Consider the following 23334-nt stretch of genomic DNA (forward strand, 5'->3'; position numbering starts at 1 on the left):
AAAAAAAAAAAAAAAGAGGCCGGGCGCAGTGGCTCACGCCTGTAATCCCAGCACTTTGGGAGGCCGAGGCCGGTGGATCATGAGGTCAGGAGATCGAGATCATCCTGGCTAACACTGTGAAACCTCGTCTCTACTAAAAATACAAAAAATTAGCCGGGTGTGGTGGCGGGTTCCAGTAGTCCCAGCTACTCGGGAGTCTGAGGCAGGAGAATGGCGTGAACCCAGGAGGCGGAGCTTGCAGTGAGCCAGGAGCACGTCACTGCACTCCAGCCCTGGCAACAGAGTGAGACTCTGTCTCAAAAAAAAAAAAAAGAACTAAATAATCTAATGATGCTATTACAGCCTATTGATCTTTTGTATCTATTCCTTTCTTCCTGAGAATAAAATTCATTGTAAAGAGGTTGAAGACTAAAAATGACCTATTAAAGTTATCTACATTTTCCAAGAAATTAACTACATGTTTACTTTTCTCTGTCTCTTCCATGCCAAGCTGTAGATTTTTTACAGTAGAGTTCCTAAAAATAGTTTTATTCTGACAAACCATATTGAAGAAGTCCAAAATGACAGCCACACAGTTAAGTTTATTTGTAAAATTCAAGTCATTACAGATTTTTCTCCTCCAAATTGCTTTTATGCTTTTTATCACCCTTAAAAGTAAAGATTTATGTTTGAAAAGTAGGAAAGAATTCTGACCTCTTATATTTCCATCTGTGTTCTTTCTGAGCCAAAGATAAAAACCTCTTAAGAGTTAGTATTTTTTTAAACAATGCTAAACTTTCTTCTTTGTTTCAAGTCTGTATTAGACTTGATACTTGCTGAAACTCTGCAGTGAAAAATCCTCAGGACTGAGCTACTAGATTGGCGTTAAATAGCAATTGGTCTTCTTGCAGTAAATATTAACTGGTTTTTTTTTTTGTTTGTTTGTTTTTTGTGAGACGGAGTCTCTCTCTGTCGCCCAGGCTGGAGTGCAGTGGCGCAATCTCGGCTCACTGCAAGCTCCGTCTCCCAGGTTCACGCCATTCTCCTGCCTCAGCCTCTCTGAGTAGCTGGGACTACAGGTGCCCGCCACCACGCCCGGCTAATTTTTTTTTGTATTTTTAGTAGAGACGGGGTTTCACCGTGGTCTCGATCTCCTGACCTCGTGATCCGCCCGCCTCGGCCTCCCAAAGTGCTGGGATTACAAGCGTGAGCCACCGCGCCCGGCCTTAACTGGTATTTTATATGATATTCAAGTCAAAGTGGGTAACCATGTTTTCTGTTAAGATTCAGTTTCACTTTAAGAGCAAAGGATAACTATTTTCTAACGTATAAATGCCAAGGCTTACTGATTTGTCTACATTTATTTTATTTTATTTTCCTGTTAATTCTCTTTGAAATTAATAAGTTAAACCATAAGAAATTGCCTGTTTTAAGGTCAAAAATGGTAGCATATTGGCAGTTTGATGGTTCAGCCTAGCAATTTTAAAGGATAACAAGCCACTTTATTTATTTATTTATTTATTTATTCATTTATTTATTTGAGATGGAGTCTCACTCTGTTACCCAGGCTGGAGTGCGGTGGCATAATCTCGGCTCACTTCAAGCTCCACCTCCCAGGTTCACGCCATTCTCTCGCCTCAGCCTCCCAAGTAGCTGGGACTACAGGCACCCGCCACCACACCCGGCTAATGTTTTTGTATATTTAGTAGAGATGGGGTTTCACCATGTTAGCCAGGATGGTCTCGATCTCCTGACCTCGTGATCTGCCTGCCTCAGCCTCCCAAAGTGCTGGGATTACAGGCGTGAGCCACTGTGCCCAGCCCTCCTTTTTAAATTTTTTTAATTTTTTTTTTTTCGAGGAGTTTCACGCTTATTGCCCAGGGCAGAGTGCAATGGCGCGATCTCGGCTCACGGCAACCTCTGCCTCCCAGGTTCAAGCAGTTCTCCTGCCTCAGCCTCCGAGTCGCTGGGATTACAGGCATGCACCAACACACCTGGCTAATTTTGTATTTTTAGTAGAGATGGAATTTCAACATTTGGTCAGGCTAGTCTCAAACTCCTGACCTCAGGTGATCTGCCCGCCTCGTCCTCCCAAAGCGCTGGGATTACAGGCGTGAGCCACCGCGCCTGGCTCATTTTTCGTAAGTGGCAGAGTCTCACTATGTTACCCAGGCTGGAGTGCAGTGGCTGTTTACAGGTGCAATCATAGCTCACTACAGCCCCAAACTTCTGACTCAAGAGATCCTCCTACCTCAGCCCCCCAAGTAGCCAGAATCACACCACTGTGCCTGGCTTTCCTTTTTTAAAAATTGATACATAATAATAATTATGGGGTACATATGATATTTCGATACATGCATACAGTATCAAATACTCTGATTAAAATCAGAGTAGGATATGCGTCACCTCAAACTTTTATCATTTCTTTGTGTTTAGAACATTTCAGCTCTTCTAGCTATTTTGAAATACATGGTAAACTATTGTTAACTGTAGTCATCCTGTGCTATCAAACGCTATAATTTGTTCCTCCTATCTACGTATATGTTTGTACCCATTAACCAACCTCTTTTCAATCCCCCTTTCCCTACCCTTCCCAGCCTCTGGTAACCACTGTTCTACTCTCTACGTCCATGAGATCCACTTTTTTAGCTCCCACATGAGTCAGAACATGCGATATGTGTCTTTCCGTGCCTGGCTCATTTCACTTAACATCATGACCTTCAGACCTATCCATGTTGTGCAAGTGACAGCATTTCATTCTTTTCATGGCTGGATAGTATTCCGTTGTGTGTATCTGCCACATTTTCTTTATCCATTCATCCGCTGATATTTAGATTGATTCCGTATTTGGCTATTGTGAATAGTGCTGCAGTAAATATAGCTGTGCACACATCCCTTTGATACACTGATTTCATTTTATTTCGATAAACAGCAGTAGTGGGATTCCTGGATTGTATGGTAGTTCCATTTTTAGTTTGAAAAAACTTTTTTTTTTTTTAACAGAGGCTAGTTAATTTGTGATTAGATAGCTAAAAGGTTTGTGATTTTTTTAAAGGTGTTGGCTGGGCAGCATAGTGGCTCACACCTGTAATCCCATGCCACAATCAAGGTTAGAATATTTTCATCGTCCCTCCTGGAAGTTCCCTTCTGCCCCTTTGCTATCAGCCCCTTTCCCATACTTTCTGGCAACCATGAATCTGTTTTCTGTCATTACAGTATGTCTTTTTAGAGTTTCATACAAACGAACGAATTCATACAGTGTGCAGTCTCATGTCTGGCTTATTTCAATGAACATTATGTTTTGAGATTCATCAGCATTGTTGCCTTAGCAATCATTTGTTCCTTTTCATATATTTCCTTTCTCTCATGTTTCTTCTACCTTTTTGAACATATAGATCATATTTTTAATGGCCTTTAGCGTCCGTATCTGCTAATACTCCGTTATTTTTGGTCGGTTTTTATTGACTAACTTTTCCCCTGGTTGTACGTCACATTTTCCTGTTTCTTTGAATGCCTGGAATTTTAAAATTATATGTAGGACATTAATTTTACATTGCTAGTTTATATATCTTGTTGTTTTCCTTTAGGTAATGTTGGACTTTGTTCTTGGAATCAATAGGATCCTTTCAAAGCTTGCTTTTAAGGTTAGGGTGGGTTCAGACCAAGTTTTAGTCTAGGGTTCATTTATCTCCACTACCAAGGTGATAGGAGTGGAGTCCCCTTCTGAGGACTCTGTTAGACAACCCACATATTATAAGATCTTTACATTTTGGTGGACAAAAATACAAACTATTCCCAGCTCCATGTGAGTGCAGGAATTGTTTGGCCTATTGCTTTCTGATGGATCTTTTCCCCAGCCTCTGCTAGTTTCTTTTCATGCCTATAGAAATCAGTACCCTTCCCAAAGTTCAAAGGGACCCTTCTGCAGATCCCTAAAGCTCTCTCATCGTACCCCCTCCCCCCCGCTCCTGTACACTGCCCAACAAATTCTAGCCCCGGCAGCCTCCCCAGCTCTGATCTCACTGACAGCTCTCCACTCCAATCTCAGATATCCTCAGCTGGCAAGACTGGGCCCTCCTTCCTTGTGCAGCGGCCTGTAACCTGCCTTCAGGCAGCACAGTCTGGCCCTCCCTGTGGTTCAGTGTCTAAAAGTCATTGTTTATGTGCTTTGTCCAGTTTCCTGTTGTTTACAGCAGGAAGATAAATCCAGCCTCTAGTACTCCATGGCCAGAAGAAGTCTTATCTTCTAAATGTAGATTAAGCATGTATTGATACTTCTAGGGGGAAATTAGGGGACTTGGCTCATCAGTTCCCAACATACTTAAATATAACACACTTTAATGTCTGCTTTCTTCTTTGTAACTTAAACGACATAAATGATGCTCTTCAGTGCTCACACTAGGCTAATCTAAGCTTGAGTGTTTTTCTCTGATCAACTTGAAATTATCTACATAAAGAGTATTAATTTTGACTTATTTGTGGCCAACTTATCTAGAGTAGCTTCCCATGAATGATGGATATGTTAGTATTCTAATTCTAAGGACATTTGTTAGCTATCTGTAGGTCTGGTTAATTTGTCATAAGAACTTATGTCATGTATCATGCTTGGACTTTTAAAAATATGAACTTGCTGATTTTATAATCTATATATGAAAATTACTGCAGCCTTTTTTATTCATGAGTATTTATGGTTGAGAAGATTCTAAAATAGTTCTTAGCCCTTTACAAGCGGATCTTTTACATTTATTGCGTTGCTCTGTATAACAGAACAATTGCTTGGATATCTTTTCAAAGAGTGACTTACAATAATGTCAAAACCTGCCCAGATATTTAGTCAGTTAGAAATGTGTGTTTTAATCTATTTGTGTTTTAGGGAAGATGAGCATAATAGGATTAAAGATACGATTTTATACTATTACAGATACGTTGCTGTTGTCTGGTAAGAATTTTAAGGAAACAGGCCGGGCGCGGTGGCTCACGTCTGTAATCCCAGCACTTTGGGAGGCCAAGGTGGGCAGATCACTTGAGGTTAGGCATTCGAGACCAGCCTGGCCAACATGGTGAAAACCTGTCTGTACTAAAAATAAAAAAAATTAGCTGGGCGTGGTGATGTGCACCTGTAACCCCAGCTATTCAGGAAGCTGAGACAGGAGAATCGCTTGAACCCGGGAAGCAGAGATTGCAGTGAGCCGGGATCGTGCCGTTGCACTCCAGCCTGGGCGACAGAGTGAGACACCATCTCAAAAAAAAGAAAAAGAAAAAAAGAAAGAATCGTAAGGAAACAACAAAATGAAACTCAGAAGATGAAAATTTGGGGGTCTAAGGGCTTCATCTCTGGTCTTATGTGTAAAATTTATTTGCAGCACAGTTAATTGGAATGAATCTTAAAGTTAGAAGACGTAAATTCTAGTTGCAGCTGTGCCACTTGCTACTTGTCCAACTGTAGGCACTATTGTCCAACTGTAGGCATGTCCAGCTGTAGGCATGTCACTACCTTGGTGAGAGTCTCCTGACCTATAATATGAAGATAATCATAAATATCCTACCTACTGTCAAGGGATTTGTGGAGTGCTCAGTGAGGGGGTATGGCTGAAATTCTTTGAGGATGCTAACGCTCCATTAAATGTTTTTTACATTATTATAACTTCTGCTATTAACAGGTAGAATGACAGAATACAAAATGAGACATTTTACTTTACATTCCATACGGTTTACTGTGTAAAATATTTTATGGTGAAATGGAAAAAAGTGAAACAGAACTGATTAGATAGAATGGAGATAGGAGATTACTGTCTTTTTTCCATTCCTTTTTACTTAATATTATTTTGTTTTCTCTCACCATGACTTTCCAGGTAAAGAGTGTGTACAACAGTTAGCTGAAAACACCAGGTATTTCAGGAGACGCCTGAAAGAGATGGGCTTCATCATCTATGGAAATGAAGACTCTCCAGTAGTGCCTTTGATGCTCTACATGCCTGCCAAAATTGGGTACGTTTTGTTGCAGATCACAGACTAGTCTGTCCTTATCCTTATCTGTAATGTGAGACTAGGGCTTACGTATTTTGGTAGGGAAAGTGGTCTTGTCCTTAATATGTTAACCTTCATTTCGTACATATGCCGTAGATCAAATAGTGTATTCCAAATTGTAAAGTATGTTAATTTGTTCTTCTTTCAATAAACATTTGAGTTTCATGTACTCTCTAGGGGCCTGGGATAGATCAGTGAATAAAATACAAGCATCTTTGTCCTTGTGGAGCTTACAGTCTAGTAGGGGGCAACAGTCAGACATACATAATAAACAAATGAACTGTGTACTGTGTTAGAAGGTGTCAAGTGCTATGGAAAAAGTAGAGCAGGACCTATATGGGGAGTTGAGAGTGCCCTGTGGGCAGGCAGATAACACTATTAAATAGGGTGGTCAGGGTAAGGAAGCCTCTTTGGGAAGGAAAATGACATCTGAGTGAAGATTTGAAGGAGCTGACAGCCACTGGAGAAAGAAGCATCTGTGCAAAGGCCACAGTGCAGGAGCGAGCTTGCTTAGCTGACCGAAGAGTAGCAAAGAGGTCCCTGGAATTGGAGCACCGTGCCCCAGGGCGAGCAGTGGGCCATGAGGTCAGAGAGGTTTTATCAGAGTGTGTTATTGGATACTTACCAGGTGTGCAGTTTACACCAGCTTCTTTGGTTTGTACGAGGCATACGTAATGGAAAGCCTTGCCCTAGGATAGCTTTCAATGTATTTGAGAAGTCCAGATGTATAATGAAACCAGAAGACATTTGAAAAGCAAATGAACAGTAATTATACTGAACAAATTTTATTATATGCAAAGTGGCCTTGAAGATGTAGAATAAAGTAGTAACCTGCTTAGTATAGGCTCAGTAAGAAAGGCACATCTTGTTGGATGGGTGAGTTTTGAGCTGGATCTTAAAGCATTTCTCCAGTTTGATTGAACTCATTGAAGGAGCAATTTTTGTAAATTTTTGAATCCCCAGTGTCCACCACAGTCTCCGACACTCAGTAAACATTTACTGAAATGAATATGGGAGAGGAAATTAAATCAGGGAACCTGGAAGTAATGTGATTCAAACAGAATGAAAGGGAAGTAAGGAAAATGTGCTCCCTGAGAGAAAAAGAGGGATTTGGGTTTCAACATGAAGTCATATGGGCAGTTGGTATTAAGGCTTCAGAGGGGATGGGGAAGGATTTTCTTCATTCTTCTTTAAGTGGAATTCTCATAAACAAACACGAAGAGTTATCAGATCCAAAGGACTCAGTCTAGAACTCTCTCTTTAAAGAAAGCTGTGTCTCCTTTATTCTACATAGGTGTAACTGACTGTGTACACTGTAATTAGGAAAGATTTAGAGAAGGTGAAGAATTAGAATAAGGCACTAGACAGTTTGGGAGCGTGTGCTGAAGATACAGGGCACCCAGGTTCATGCTGACACAAAGGAGGTATGTTGAGGAAGATGTACGGGTACTACAGAGAGTGGGAAAAGGCTGAAAAGACTGGCATTAATGTAATGCCAAATGTGCAGGATCTATATTGCCCAGGCTGGAGTGCAATGGCGCGATCTCGGCTTACTGCAACCTCCACCTCCCAGGTTCAAGCAAATCTTGTGCTTCAGCCTCCCCAGTAGCTGGGATTACAGATGTGTGCCACCACACCTGGCTAATTTTTGTATTTTTTAGTGGAGATGGGGTTTCACCATGTTGGCCAGGCTGGTCTCCAACTCCTGACCTCAGGTGATCTGCCTGCCTCGGCCTCCCAAAGTGCTGGGATTACAGGCACGAGCCACTGGGCTGGCCAGATTTTTGTGTTCTCAAACAAATGCTATAAACAGCTTAAAGGAAAAGTTAAAACATAAGGGAGGTCAACAAGAGGAAAAGACAAAAAGCAACATAATTTGGGATGGGCGCAGTGGCTCACACCTATGATCCCAACACTTTGGGAGTCTGAGGTGGGTGGCTCACAAGGTCAGGAGATCGAGACCATCCTGGCCAACATGGTGAAACCCCGTCTCTACTAAAAACACAAAAATTATCTGGGTGTGGTGGTGCACAGCTGTAATCCCAGCTGCTCGGGAGGCTGAGGCAGGAGAATTGCTAGAATCTGGGAGGCAGAGGTTGTGGTGAGCCGAGATCGCGCCACTGCACTCCAGCCTGGCAACAAAGCAAGAGACTCAAAAAAAAACCAAAACATAATTTAGTAGACAAAATTAAATAAAAGTTAGAATGTGTTATTTAGACAAGACACAGATGTGGAGTAAGGCCTCAGGCCTCCAGTTTGGCTTATGATAGGGGTGGGGGATTGTTAAACATCAGTTGTGTGGTCTGAGTAATCAGCTGAAGCCAGCAGGTGAACTGGCCTGACAGACACCAAAGGAAGCCCTGAATTCTGAAGCAGTGTTGTTCCCAAGACAAAGAAATGTGTGATCTGGAGAGCTCATGCCAGTCAGCCATTCTGCTAGCAGAAAAGATGTGCCATGTTATAGCCGATCCCCCACAGCTGCAGAATCCTCAGAATTTGAGGATTAATGTTAAACTGCGAAGCTTAATATTTCACGGACCAGATTTTAATTAAATACAGGTTCATTTTGAAGCCTCTGAACCACTGTTACATATCAGGGACACTTTTTTTGTTGTTGTTTTTTTTTGAGACAGAATCTTGCTCTGTTGCTCAGGCTGGAGTACAGTCATGTGATCTTGGCTTACTACAGCTTGTGCCTCCAAGCTTTGAGAGATTCTCATGCCTCAGTCTCCTGAGTAGCTGGAACTACAGGTGCATGCCACCATACTCAGCTGATTTTTTGTATTTTTGGTAGAGATGGGATTTCGCCATGTTGCCCAGGCTGGTTATTTCAGTTTTGTGAAGGACACCATATAGGAGAAGACTGCCTTAGGATTGACTTTAAAAGTATTTGTGAGCTGTCAATTTTAACTTTAAAAGGAGTTAAAGGAAACTCCTATTAGAAGTCTCCAATGCTTGCATCACCAAAGAGTTGAAATCATTGAGGACAGCAAGTCCTCTGTAATGAGTGCTTTCTTACTCCTCCTGGTTTCTGTTCCTTGTTTTCCCCTTTGCAGCGCCTTTGGACGGGAGATGCTGAAGCGGAACATCGGTGTCGTTGTGGTTGGATTTCCTGCCACCCCAATTATTGAGTCCAGAGCCAGGTTTTGCCTGTCAGCAGCTCATACCAAAGAAATACTTGATACTGTAAGTAGGCACTTTCACCTTGATATAAATATGCCTTTTATTAAAAGGGCCTGTATATTAGATGAAATTCATAATATGTTGATCTTGATGTTCTTGTGAGCACCTAAGACAGAGGAGGTGACAGTGCTACCGAAAACATTGGCATTTACAAAAAAACTGTCACCCCCCACACCTGCATCATGAGAGCTCTGGAGAATTTTCCGGCTTTGTCCTGCTCCACTGTCTCCCTCACTATAGACTCTACAATTCTCTTTCCACTCTAGCTATTTCTACACTAAGCTTTCTCATATGTTGTTCTGTCTAAAATTTTCTCTCTTGAGCTTTCTGTCCCCTCTACCTGGCTGACTGCCACTCATTCTTCACATCTCCACTTAAAGGAAAATTGCTCAGGGGCACCCCACACCTTCTTGCTCTGTGTTCCCTTGGAATCCTGAGATTCTCCCTTACTAAATTCTTCACACCTATAATTATTTAATAGCAGTCTTCTCCATTAGATAAATATTGAGGATAGGAATAAGTCTGTTTTACTCATCTATATCCCAGCACCCACCACACTGCCAGGCATCTAGTTGGGGATCATTATTACTAAGCTTAATTATTTATGATCTCAATATATTCTCATCTCTATATATTCTCTTAATATGTTATTGTTGCGAATCTAAGATTTAGAGTTTAAATCAGTATTGCCATCTGGGAGTTTATAAAGCTTTAGAACATGATATTTGCATAAAATTAGTTGCTAGAAATACCCATTAATGAGTTAGAGAGCTACTAATTTTTTTTCTTTTTTTTTTTTTCCTTTTTTGAGACAGTTTCACTCTTGTTGCCTAGGCTGGAGTGCAATGGCGTGATCTCAGCTCACCACATCCTCCGCCTCCTGGGTTCAAGCAGTTCTGTCTCAGCCTCCTGAGTAGCTGGGATTACAGGCATGCGCCACCACGCCCAGCTAGTTTTGTATTTTTAGTAGAGACGGGGTTTCTCCATGTTGGTCAGGCTGGTCTCGAACTCCCGACCTCAGGTGATCCACCCGCCTCAGCCTCCCAAAGTGCTGGGATTGCAGGCATGAGCCACTGCCTGGCAAGAGCTACTAATCTTAAACATTATGAATGCTTCTTTATAAAAGTTCATTATAACAATTTGATGGACATTTTATATTCCTGAATAGCCGAAGACTTTTGACTTTCTTCTCTATTTCTACACGGCAAAATTTCTACGAGTATGAGTGTATTCCCTTTTAAAAAACAAAATTGTAGTAAGAACACTTAACATGAGATCTGTCCTCTTAACAAATTTTTCCATGTAGAATACAGTATTGTTAACTATAGGCACAGTGTTGTGAGCATATTCTTAATCACATTCTGACAATATCCAATTAGATTCAACTTTTTGATACTGTATCTTTTTTCTTTATTTTGATTACGCCTGTCAGATTTTTCCAATAGATTTTTCTCATTTCTCAGAAATTTCACTGGTGAATTTCTGCAATGATTTTTTTTTAACCTAGAGATTTCAGCTTTTCTTTCCCTCCTACTCTATTGATGTTTTAAGAATTTTCTTTTTTCTTTCTCATGTTCACCTGTTAACTCAGAATTTCAACGTGCCTTTAAAAAAAAGTCTATGTGACTATAACCAGTGTCTATGGCAGTAATCCATGCCTTCTGACAACAACTTTGACTTCTGAGAACTGTACACATTCATGAAAGAATTTAGATGTAACCAGGATATCTCCTTAGGATATCTAAGGAGATTTCTGTTGCCAACAAGAATGTTTGCCAGTTGAGAGTTCTAATCCTTTTCATAAGATTCTCTTGAGGGATTGTTGGGCTTTGCCTCCCATTTAGTTTTTTAAAGCATGAAGTGCATTTTTTTGAAACCATGGATTTGTTAAAGTCATTTTGTCTTACGATGTTTTATGGAACTAAACATGTAGTAGACCATTATGAGATACAAATTAATTTTCATTTAATAATGGGCCCCATGACATGATTCTGTATATAGAAAGTGATGTAAAATACACACATGCATGCACACACACACACACACACACATACACACACACACAGAGCTAGAGCTCATAAATGAATTCAGCAAAGTTGCAGGGTAAAAGATCAGCACACAAAAAATTAGTGCTTTTATACACCAGCAATGAACAAATGAAAAGAAAATTTCTTTTACAATTTTCAAAAGAATAAAATATCTAGTAATAAACTTAATCAAGAAAGCCTTTCCTGGCTGGGTGCGGTGTCTCACACCTGTAATCCCAGCACTTTGGAAGGTCAGGCGTTTGAGATCAGCCTGGCCAACATAGTGAAACCTCATGTCTACTGAAAATGCAAAAAATTAGCCAGGCATGGTGAGGGGCACCTGTAATCCCAGCTACTGGGGAGACTGAGGCAGAAGAACCACTTGAACCTGGGAGGCAGAGGTTGCAGTGAGCTGAGATTGCACCACTGCACTCCAGCCCAGGCGACAGTGCGAGACTCTGTCTCAAAAAAAAAAAAAAAAAAAAAGAAAAAGAAAAAGCTTTCCCTTGTACACTAGCTAATTTACACTTGTACACTGTATTTTTAGATGTGTATATTGAAAACTATAAAACTTTGCTGAAAGAAATTAAAGAAGACTTAAAGAAATAGAATGACATCCTGTGTTCATGGATTGGAAGATTTAATATTGTTAAGATGGCAGTATAGCAACCTACAGATCCTGTGTTCAGCATTTCTCAGAAAAAAATGGACTGGGAGACCCTAAGCCACTGGCCCTTTTTTGCAGAAATTAAAAGGCTGGTCCTCAAATTTATATGGAACTGGCAGGGAATAGCTAAAATAGTATTGAAAAGGAAAAGCAAAGTGGGAGGACTCACACTTCTTAATTTTAAAACAAAGCTAATTACTACAAAGCTACAGTAATTCCAACAGTCGAGTACTAGCATAAGGATAGACATATAGACCAGTGAAGTAGAATTGAGAGTTCAGAAATAAAGTACAAGCATCTTTGGCCAATTTGTTTTCAACAAGGAAGCCAAGACCAGTGAATGAGAAAAGAATAGTCTCTTCAACAAATAGTACTAGGGATGCAGAAGAGTGAAGTTTTAACCCTATAGCATGGATAAACCTTGAAAACATTAGGCTAAATGAAAGAAGCCAAAACAAAGACCACGTAATTTACGATTCCATTTATAAGAGATGTCCACAACAGGCAAATCCATAGGGTCAGAAAATAGATTGGTGGCAGCCAGCCTGAGAGGAGGGAGGAGTGAGGATTGATGTAACGTGTATGGGGTTGCTTTCTAGGGTGATAAAAGTACTCAAAAACTAGATAGTGACAAAAGTTGCACAACTCTGTGAATATACTTAGAAGCAATGAATTGTATACTTTAAAAGTGAATTTTGTTGAATGTGAATTGTATCTCAAAGCTGTAATTTTGTTATTTTTTAAAATGGGAAGCGCAAGGATATTGGCTCAGAGGAGTGGCAGGATGGCTGTCCTAGAGGATTCAGTTACTCAGCTCTATGATGAATACATGTTTTTCTCCTAGAAACCCACCTTACCTGTGATCTCGAGGTTCTGTGTAGACTGTTTGTTAATGAATGGTGATGCATGTACTGGCTGCCTGTCCCTAACATACCCAAATACCCCACACAAGAGTCAGCACTCATTAGAATGTCATCTTCTATTCACGTGACACTGATTTGTCTGAAATATTTGGAGTAGGATCAGAGGAAATCTTGTAATCTAGATCCGCTTGGGCTACTGAGGATTTTTTTTTTTCTATCTAATGATTACTTTTCTACATTGATGAAAAAATTCTAGATTCTTCTGAAGTCAGATTTTATAAATGTCCATTACTTGGTGATCTTAGTCATGTGCACTTTTGTCTTCTTATTATTATTTTGAGGCAGGGTCTCACTCAGTCACCCAGGCTGGAGTATAGTGGCATGATCTTGGCTCACTGCAACCTCCACCTCCCGGCCTCAAGGGATCTTCCCACCTCAGCCTCCAGAGTAGCTGGGACTATGCCTGGTAATTTTTTTTTTTAAGAGACGAGGTCTTGCTATGTTGCCCAGGCTGGTCTCAAACTCCTGGGCTCAAGTGATCCACTTGTCTTGGCCTCCCAAAGTGCTGTGATTACAGGCTTGAGCCACCGTGTTCAGCCTTGACTTTTTTTTTTTTTTTGAGACGGAGTTTTCTCATGTTGCCCAGGCTGGAGTGCAGTGGCGTGATCTTGGCTCACTGCAGCCTCCGCCTCCTGGGTTCAAGCGATTATCCTGCCTCAGCCTCCTGAGTAGCTGGGATTACAGGCATGTGCCACCACGCTCAGCTAATTTTGTATTTTTAGTAGAGACAGGGTTTCTCCATGTTGGTCAGGCTGGTCTCAAACTCCTGACCTCAGGTGATCTGCCCGCCTCAGCCTCCCAAAGTGCTGGGATTATACAGACATGAGCCATCACGCCCGGCCAGCTTTGAGTTTTGTCTTAAATTATTACATCTTGTCACAGAGGTCAGGTAAATAAATGGTCAATGGGTTCTCCCAGCTTAATTTCAGACTTAAATTGTTTCCATATGGAGCTTTCACTTAACACCTCTTCTCAGAGGTACCGCTGTTGTGATAGCACATTGAAGTTCAGCTCTTATTTGCTTTTATATTTTTCACATTTTGAAATGAATATTTTTTCTTGTGCTAGAATACATCAGTAATACTGTTGGCAGTTTTTTCTTTCCAAACACTGATTTTTTTAAAAAATGAAGTTTAAGACCCCAGGTGTGGTGGCTCATGCCTGTAATCTTTACACTTTGGGAGGCAGAGGCGGGTGGGTAACTTGATGCTAGGAATTCAAGACTAGCCTGGCCAACATGGCAAAACCCCGTCTCTACAAAAATTAGTTGGGCGTGATGGCACGTGCCTGTAGTCCCAGCTACTCAAGAGGCTGAGGCAGAGAATCTCTTGAACCCAGGAGGCAGAGGTTGCAGTGAGCTGAGATGGTGCCACTGTACTCCAGCCTGGGTAATAAAGCAAGACTCTGTCTCAAAAAAAAAAAAAAAAAAAAAAGTTGCTGGGCTCGTTGGCTCACACCTATAATGCCAGCACTTTGGAGGCCAAGGCAGTGGATCACTTGAGGTTGGGAGTTCGAGACCAGACTGGCCAACATGGTGAAACCCCATCTCTATAAAAATACAAAAATTAGCTGAACATGGTGGCAGGCACCTGTAATCCCAGCTACTTGGGAGGCTCAGGCAGGAGAATCACTTGAACCTGTGAAGTGGAGGTTGCAGTGAGCTTGGATGGCACCATAGCACTCCAGCCTGAGCAACAGAGCGAGACTCCATCTCAAAAACAAAAGGGAGAGATGACAAATTGTAGTCGGTTTTGTGAGTTCAGAGTGCATATAACTTTTTCTACCAGGCATATCATACTTTGAATTATAGCCTTTATTCTACATACCTGGCTATTGACAACCCATTATTCATGGTGAGCTTGAAGGCCTTGTTCAAAAGCAGCTCCTTCCACACCTGTATTGCAGTCTCATCTTGTAAATGAACTAGACATAAGTCCTGCCAAAGGATAATCTTGCCATGATTGTTTTTAGCAAAGTAAAACACCAGGCATGCCTGCATCCCACTGGCTCTGACAGACCTCTACTTTGTCTTGTATATTTTAGGCTTTAAAGGAGATAGATGAAGTTGGGGACCTATTGCAGCTGAAGTATTCCCGTCATCGGTTGGTACCTCTACTGGACAGGCCCTTTGATGAGACGACTTACGAAGAAACAGAAGACTGAGCCTTTTTGGTGCTCCCTCAGAGGAACTCTCCCTCACCCAGGACAGCCTGTGGCCTTTGTGAGCCAGTTCCAGGAACCACACTTCTGTGGCCATCTCATGTGAAAGACATTGCCTCAACTACTGAAGGTGGCCACCTCCACTCTAAATGACATTTTGTAAATAGTAAAAAACTGCTTCAAATCCTTCCTTTGCTAAATCTCACCTTTAAAAACAAAGGTGACTCACTTTGCTTTTTTAGTCCATTAAAAAAACATTTTATTTTGTAGCCATTCTACTTGTGAAATCATGCTGACCCTAGCCTGTCTCTGGCTAACCACACAGGCCATTCCCGTCTCCCAGCACCTTGCAGACTTGGGCCTATCAAGAGCTACTGCTGGCCCTGGCTCCACAGCCTGGAGACTTACCTGGCCCTCCTCCCTAGGGAGCAAGTGCCTTCCACTTACTTCCCATCCAGGTCTCAGAGGTGGCCAACCTTGGAGTCCTTATTTAACCATTCAAGTAATCAACGGAAGTTTTCACCCTTTAATCTTAAGTTTCGCCTTGTAAGAAAAACAGTAAGCGATGACTGCTGAAAGGCTTATTGTGTAATCTCCCAAGGGTTTGGTCTTACTCCATTTTCTTCTGGTCACCAGTTGATTTCTTCCTTTACCATCAAATATTTCTTCATAATGGTCACAGTCTGAGGATGTGCGCAAATTCTGGTTCTTCCCAAGCTCTAACCATAGCACGTCCCACCCCCTTTTTAAGCCTTTACTGTTTTCAAAGCACCCATATCCCACCTTGGTGGGAAGGCCACTCTCACATCTGAGTGTTGGGTACAAAGCTGCTCCGCAGAGTGATGTGCACTCCTCGTGGGTGAGGAGCAGGGGCAGTGTGGAAAGAACTGATTACTCCTTGCAGAGTCTGTGGCTTGCATTTCCTACTGCTTTCTACGTTTGAAAATTATGACAGTCTGTGGCTAGGTCTGGGTCCAGATTAGGATTTAAACTGATAAAGGAAAATGTTGGTAAATCCTCTGCTCAGAAATCATTTATCATGTTCCTATTTAAGGATTAGGTTATTAATTTAGGCCTTTTAGAAGCTAACCCACTTAAATATTACTCTTCTGAATGCTAGTTCTCTTTTATTCTTGATGTCCTAAGACAATTGAATCTGGCATCTGGGGCTAGGGTCTGCCTGTCTACATTTTTTTTCTTTTTTTCTGAGAAATTCTGAACACATAGATCTCTTTCCTAAAGTGACATTTTCTATTTTGACTGTTTTCATACTATAACCAGGTAAAGGGACTTCTTTCAGAGAGCTTTATACTGCCTGACCAAAGAACAAATCTGAAAATCACCATTTTAAAGTTATTTTTTCAGTTGAACCAAAGTTTAAGTGAAGAGGACTTTTGGCATATTATACCCAGGATCAGTTTGTCTTTTTGTATCCATCAATTATTACAGGAGAAGGATTGGGAACAGAATGGAAAAACAGTGTATGAAAGTCATGTTACAGGCCGAGTGCGGTGGCTCACACGTGTAATCCTAGCACTTTGGGAGGCTGAGGCAGGTGGCTCACTTGAGGTCAGGAGTTTGAGACCAGCCTGGCCAACATGGTGAAACCCCATCTCTACTAAAAAGACAAAAAATTAGCTGGGCGTGGTGGCAGGCGCCTGTAATCCCAGCTATTCGGTAGGCTGAGGCAGGAGAATCACTTGAACCCAGGAGGTGGAGGTTGCAGTGAGACGAGATCATGCCACTGCACTCTAGCCTGGGTGACACAGCAAAACTGTGTCTCAAAAAAAAAGTCATGTTACACATTTAAGTTTTTGAAATTGCTCCTTTTATCGGTAAAGATTCTCAATCCAAATTCTCCTGGGTGTGTTGTCATCAGCTGTGATATGTTTGTGTACATTACGTGTAGCAGAGGATGTAAGTAATATTGTTTGTGAAGTTTTGTTTTTAATGTCTTGAGTATGAGTTAACGTTTAGTCACTGTCAGCATCTGAGAGCTTTAATAAGCCCTTGAGATATTCCAAAGTTTTATTTTACTTTTTTAAAGAACAGAAAAAGATGAATGAAAGAACCAAGGAGAGATGCAGAGACTCTATTTAGCATGTATAGGTTAAAGTAAGAAGGAGGTTGTGGTAACTAAATAGGAGTCCTATAAAATCAAATACATTGTCAACCTTTCCTGCACATCTAGTTTCCTACCATAGAATCTCACTGGAATACCAGATAGCTTTTGCAGTGCAGTTACTATTTAATAATGTAAATGTAGGGTTTGTAAAAGTCACAAACTTACAAGCAATGAACTTACCTGCTAGTCTTTTTATTTTGGCTTGCATGAAGTCACTGCAAATTCAAATGTCAGTACCGGCATTTAAAATATATCTATATCACTTTGTTAATACAAAGTTATTTCAAGATAAGTGTAATTTTGTTACAAGTTTATTTTGAAGAGACAAATCTCCTGTGATCTATCCAGGACCTCTGTACTTTCTAAAGAACAAAATGTTATGTAGACATTATACATGGTTGTCTCTTCTTGAAACTGTAATGTAAATCCAGGGTCCAGTCATATCCTAGGTATCATCGTTTATCCAAGTACCTGGAGGAATACAAGTATATATAAATACAGTCATTGAGAATAAGTCGATTTGGGGCATACAAGAGTAGTTTCATACACAGTTTAACACGGCCTGATTCAAGACTCTGATAGGATTCAAACATATATCCGTTAACCATGACTACCAAAACCGATCATCTGAGTCGATTGATAGAGGTGTGACTAGTCCTTAGCACTTTTTCTCATTCCTCTTTTTATTCAGCATTGCTGTTACCTATTTCAGGTTTTTAAGACCTCTTTCAGCAGATCACATGAGAAGCCAGGGAATGTATAGCTAGGAGACGTCAAAAGCCCATATGAGTGGACCAAGCAGCAGTGGCGGTTTCTCCTCGCATCTTTTTTTTAAAAGCTTTAACTTAGCAGGGGCATGGACTTTATAGCACTTTTTCAACTTTTTGCTTTGCTTTGGATAGGAAATCCTTACCTTTAAAAAAAGCTTCTAGTCTCTAGAACCCCCAAAGTACTGCTTATTTGTTTGAAGAATCCAGCCATCGTAGTGCTTTAGTCACTATCTTAAACATTGATGATAGGGCGAGGATTTTAAAACAGGATTCTTGCTTCTGTAGTCATCAAGGTGAACAGAAGCATCCTACACAACCACTAAGGGCTCTATATTTGTGTCATGCCTCTTCAAACACCAAGGAGTTGAACATGCTTCCAGTGATTTGTCTCTGTAATGTCTTCCTCTTTTACTTGGCCTTTCTTTCTTTCTGTACCTTCAAGTTCTTGATTTTTAAAATTCCAACTCTAGAGAAAACCAATATATGGTGGTGCTGGGCTTTGAAGATAGCATATCAGATGCCTTGGTTCTGTTTTTACACTTAGCCTTACATTTCAGGAGGAGGCTTTTCATTAGGGGCTTAAGCTAGCTCCTTTGGCTTTTTAAAAAAATTTTTTTTCAAATTTCTTCATTACCTAAGGAAGGCTCCATCTAAATTTTTCAACTAGTTCAGCCTAGCTGAATTTTCTAGTATGTAAATACACTTTGCTTCCTTCTTATTGGTGAAAACCAGGGGGATGAGTGGCTTCCATGGAGAGATTTCCTGATTTCTCAGGGAGGAATAAAGTGATGACATTTACCACTACTTTTCTGGTTTTCCCCTTTTTCCAAATTGATAAGGATTTCTGGTTCCTAGTGATCTGGGATTGGGCAACAGTGCAGAACTGCTGGTCATGCCGTAGGCCAAGAAAGAATGTGGGTAATTGTTGTTTTGCAATAATTTGTAGGGTTATGGGCAGTTGTCTTGTTTGAAGCATTGCTATGACTTAATTCCCAAGGTATCTTTCCTCTCTTGGTGTTCTAGGTAAGCCAATGAGTTTTAATCTCTACTTGCTATAACTGTGTGCTTAGAAAAAGAGGTGAGAGTAGTGGTTTTCCTTCAAACTGTCCACATTCATGAAGATTATGAATTGTTAGGACAGCCAGGGCAAGATAGACCCTGTCTCTACAAAAATTTTTTTCTAAATTAACCGGGCATGGTGGTGCCTGCCTGTAGTCCCACCTATGTGGGAGAACCACTTGAGCCTGGGAGGTCAAGGCTGCAGTGAGCCATGATTGCACCCCTGCACTCCAGCCTGAGTGACAGAGTGAGACCCTGGCTCAATAAGAGGGGGAAAAAATTGTTAGGAGCTGGGTGTGGATGCAGCCTGCAATCCCAGCTACTTGAGAGGCTGAGGCCGGAGGCTTGCTTAAATCCAGGAATTTGAGTCTAGCCTGGGCAACACAGCAAGACCCCATCTCAAAAAAAAATGTTTTTTAAATCAGCTTAGCCCAAAGGGGTTGTGAATGGGGGAGGTATAAAAAGCAAAGATTAGGCCGGGCGTGGTGGCTCACGCTTGTAATCCCAGCACTTTGGGAGGCCGAGGAGGGCGGATCACGACGTCAGGAGATCGAGACCACGGTGAAACCCCGTCTCTACTAAAAATACAAAAAATTAGCCGGGCGTGGTGGCGGGCGCCTGTAGTCCCAGCTACTCGGAGAGGCTGAGGCAGGAGAATGGCGTGAACCCGGGAGGCAGAGCTTGCAGTGAGCCGAGATCGCGCCACTGTACTCCAGCCTGGGTGACAGAGCGAGACTCTATCTCAAAAAAAAAAAAAAAAAAGAGCAAAGATTATTTTTTGGCTGCTAAGCCAAGAACTTATAGGGATTTTTTTTTTCAGTCCCAGAACCTACAGATACGCTGCTACTTGTTTCACGTGGATGCTCAGTGCCCAGCAGCCATCTTAATACATTAAACCAGTTTAAAAAATACCTTCCATGTGGAGAAAAGCATGTCTTTTTCTCGCCTCAACTTTATCCACATGAAATGTGTGCCCATAGCTGGACACAGTGGCTCATGCCTGTAATCCCAACAGTTTGGGAGGCTGAGGCGGGCAGATTGCTTGAGGCCAGGAGTTCGAGAACAGTCTGGCCAACATGGCGAAACCTCATCTCTACTAAAATTACAAAAATTAGCCGGGCATGGTGGTGCATGCCTGTAATCCCAGCTGCGTCAGGAGGCTGAGGCACAGGAATTGCTTGAACCCAAAAGGCAGAGGATGCAATGAGCCAAGATCGTATCACTGCACTCCAGCCTTGGTGACAGAGGGAGACTGTCTAAAAAAAAAAAAAAAAAAAAAAAAAGTGTGCCCAGGCCCCTAGCCATTGCCATGTGCCCAGCCAGAGAGCCAAATTAGAGGGCTGGCTTCCCTATCACACAGAAGAAATGCTAGCGCTAGCCAATGATCCCTTTGCTTTTAATGTATAGAAAATACTGTTGTTCCTTTTGTCATTTCCAGTGACATCTGTTTTCTAAGCAGCTCTTTTCTAGGGAGGAAACCAAAAGGGCTAGTTTAAGCCCCTAATAGAAATGTTTTTTCTAATCTCTGGTGAGTCTGGAAGTGTTCACATTCACAGTCCACCCTTGGGAGTGGCTTGGTGGGGGAGCTGGGGACAAGGTTTTGTTTACTACATAGTGCACATGATAAATGGCCTTAAACTGTGATTCTTTCTGGTAGGATAAGTTGTAATAAACTGACCCTAAAGAATGCAATGGCTTTTAAACTGCAGTTACTGTGTTCTTAATGAAGCAATACCCAAAGCTCTGTTCTTTTTGGAGCACTTGAGGGGAAGTTGAATGAAAGGTGCAAATAAGAGCAGTACCTTGATCTTACACTTTCTGAGTGTCCTGCCTTGTTGCCATCTGCATGGATGAGTGAATGCTTCTATGCACGAGGAGACTCAAGCCAACTCAGAGTCTGCTTTTTCCAACACTATTCCCAGGTTTCTCGTGCAAAGCTTGGTCATTTGGCCCAGGTCTTCCTGGAAAGTGGAGTACATGTCTCTGACCAGGGTGGCGTGGTGCCTTTACCCTTAACACTCAGTCTTGTTACGTCAGTGATATGAAGCCAGTGGTTGGAATTATAAAAAGCATCCTTGCTGGTTCTTCACAGGACACTGGAAACCACCCTGTCAATTCAGCTAGCATGTCCACACAGTCTTGATGATCCCTCTCTGTAATAGGCAGCTAACATTAAGAGAAGGGGGAAAGAGAAGAAGAAGAGAGCAATGGTTTATGGGAGAGCTGAGATCTTATTTCGTTGGCCCATATTTTTCCCCTGACCAAGTTACCTGTAAACTGGAATTTGCAAGGGGGTGCTGTGATGATAACCCCTTTCTATTGCTGTAATGTTCATATAACCTGGGAAACTGAGAGAAGGGGATGTGTAAATAAAAGCTTAAACATCTTAGTAATGTGTTAAAATGTCACTCTCTTACCCTGTTTCCCCTTTTTGCCAGATGATGATTTTTTTATTTTTATTTTGTACTTTACTGGATGACTGTGAAGCAATGAGTATTGGGCTGGGGTAGGTGGGTTGATTTTGAGAGTGCATGTTAAGAACTAAAGGGGAACTACTTGAGATGACTTAAGAAGCATCCCATGCAAATATCTTGTTTTGCCCTAATAAAATATTCAGAAAGATATATCTGCCTTTATTCATTCAACCAATACATATTGAGTGCTATCTCTCTGCTGGGCAGCACACTGAGCTTTGTGGTTCCTACTTGCCAGTAAACAGATAAACACATGAACATACATGTCATTTTACAAACTGTTAAGTGCTATGGAAGAAAAGTAAAGAGCTTGGTAAAAGTAACCAGGCCGGGCACGGTGGCTCACGCCTATGATCCTAGCACTTTGCGAGGCTGAGGCAGGAGGATCACTTGAGGTCAGGAGTCTGAGACCAGCCTGGCCAACATGGCAAAATCCCGTCTCTACTAAAAATACAAAAATTAACCAGGCATGGTGGTGTGTGCCTATAATTCCAGCTATTTGGGAGGCTGAGGCCAAGATCACACCACTGCACTCCAGCCTGGGCAATAGAGCAAGACTGTCTCAAAAAAAAAAAAAAAAAAGACAGTAACCATGATCTGGTAAAGACGGGTGAGAGAGAAAACTGAGGAAGTGGAGGGTCTGAAATAAAGTACAGTTGGAGCTTGATTAAAAACTGTATGGTGAGGTGAGGTAGTGGGGAGGTGGTAGAGGCAGACCCACTGGGCTTTGTAGATCTTGGTGAGGTCTTTCTCTTATGCAGGGGTTGGAGTCAGACCAGTGACAGGATTGGGTTCTTTGTTTTTTGTTTTTTGTGTTTTTGAGACGGCGTCTCGCTCTGTCGCCCAGGCTGGAGTGCAATGGCATGATCTCGGCTCACTGCAAGCTCTGCCTCCCCAGGTTCAGGCCATTCTCCTGCCTCAGCCTCCCGAGTAGCTGGGACTACAGGCGCCCGCCACAATGCCTGGCTAATTTTTTGTATTTTTAGTAGAGATGGGGTTTCACCGTGTTAGCCAAGATGGTCTCGATCTCCTGACCTCGTGATCCACCTGCCTCGGGCTCCCAAAGTGCTAGGATTACAGGCGTGAGCCACAGCGCCCGGCCAACGGTTGGGTTTTTAAAAAATTTTTTAAATTATTACTTAAAGTGGAGACGGGGTTTCACTGTGTTGCCGTCTCGAATTCCTGGCCTCAAGCAATCCTCCCGTCTCAGCTTCCTGACATACTGGGATTACAGGCATCAGCTGCCACACCCGGCCCAGTGAGGAGTTTAAAGTGTGGAAACAGATAACTCTTAGCGTTTTTTTTGTAGACATGGGCAATTTGATAAACTTTTCTAGGTCTAAAGGACCTAGAATAGTCAAAACAATTTTGAAAAAGAACTTACACTACCTGATTTCAAGACTTTCTGTAAAGCTACAGTAATCAAGACACTACCATTGGCATTAAGATAGTCATATAGATCAGTGAAACATACTAGAGTCCAGAAATAGATCCACACATAGAAGGTTGGTTGATTTTCAACAGAGTTGCCAAGGTAGTTCCAGTGGGGTAAGTACAGTTATTTCAACTAATGGTCCCAGAACAACTAAATATCCATATGGGCAGAAATGACCTTCAACCCTTAACTCATAGATACACAATAATTCAAAATAAATCATCTGAACACAAAAATTAAAACTATAAAATGTCTAGAAGAAAATAGAAAAGAAAATCTGTGACTTTAGGAATGATTTCTGAGGACACAAAAAGCATTATTGATAAGTTGGACTTGATCAAAATGAAAATTTCAAAAGACTGAAAAGCAAACCCCAGGCTGGAATAAAAGATTCAGAATACATGTTTCTGATAAAGGCTTTCTATACAGACTCTCTAAAGAACCCTTAAAATTTAGTAATCTATTCATAAAAAAATAAGTAAAAGATGGAAAAGACATTTCACAA

The 23334-nt window shown here is 41.5% G+C and overlaps 1 protein-coding gene across 1 annotated transcript in view; it reads left to right on the forward strand.

The window, feature by feature from the left end:
- SPTLC2 (serine palmitoyltransferase long chain base subunit 2) overlaps positions 1-15235 on the forward strand; it is a 109842-nt gene extending 94607 nt beyond the window's left edge. Inside the window, exons 10-12 of the mRNA XM_055288630.2 lie at positions 5832-5967; positions 9063-9192; positions 14850-15235. Coding sequence (XP_055144605.1) covers positions 5832-5967; positions 9063-9192; positions 14850-14969 — 386 coding nt within the window. The 3' untranslated portion in view covers positions 14970-15235. The remainder of the gene's footprint in view (positions 1-5831; positions 5968-9062; positions 9193-14849) is intronic.
- The last annotated feature ends 8099 nt before the right edge of the window (positions 15236-23334 follow it).

Source organism: Symphalangus syndactylus, chromosome 8 (genome assembly GCF_028878055.3).
Source record: "Symphalangus syndactylus isolate Jambi chromosome 8, NHGRI_mSymSyn1-v2.1_pri, whole genome shotgun sequence".
Lineage (NCBI taxonomy): Eukaryota > Metazoa > Chordata > Mammalia > Primates > Hylobatidae > Symphalangus > Symphalangus syndactylus.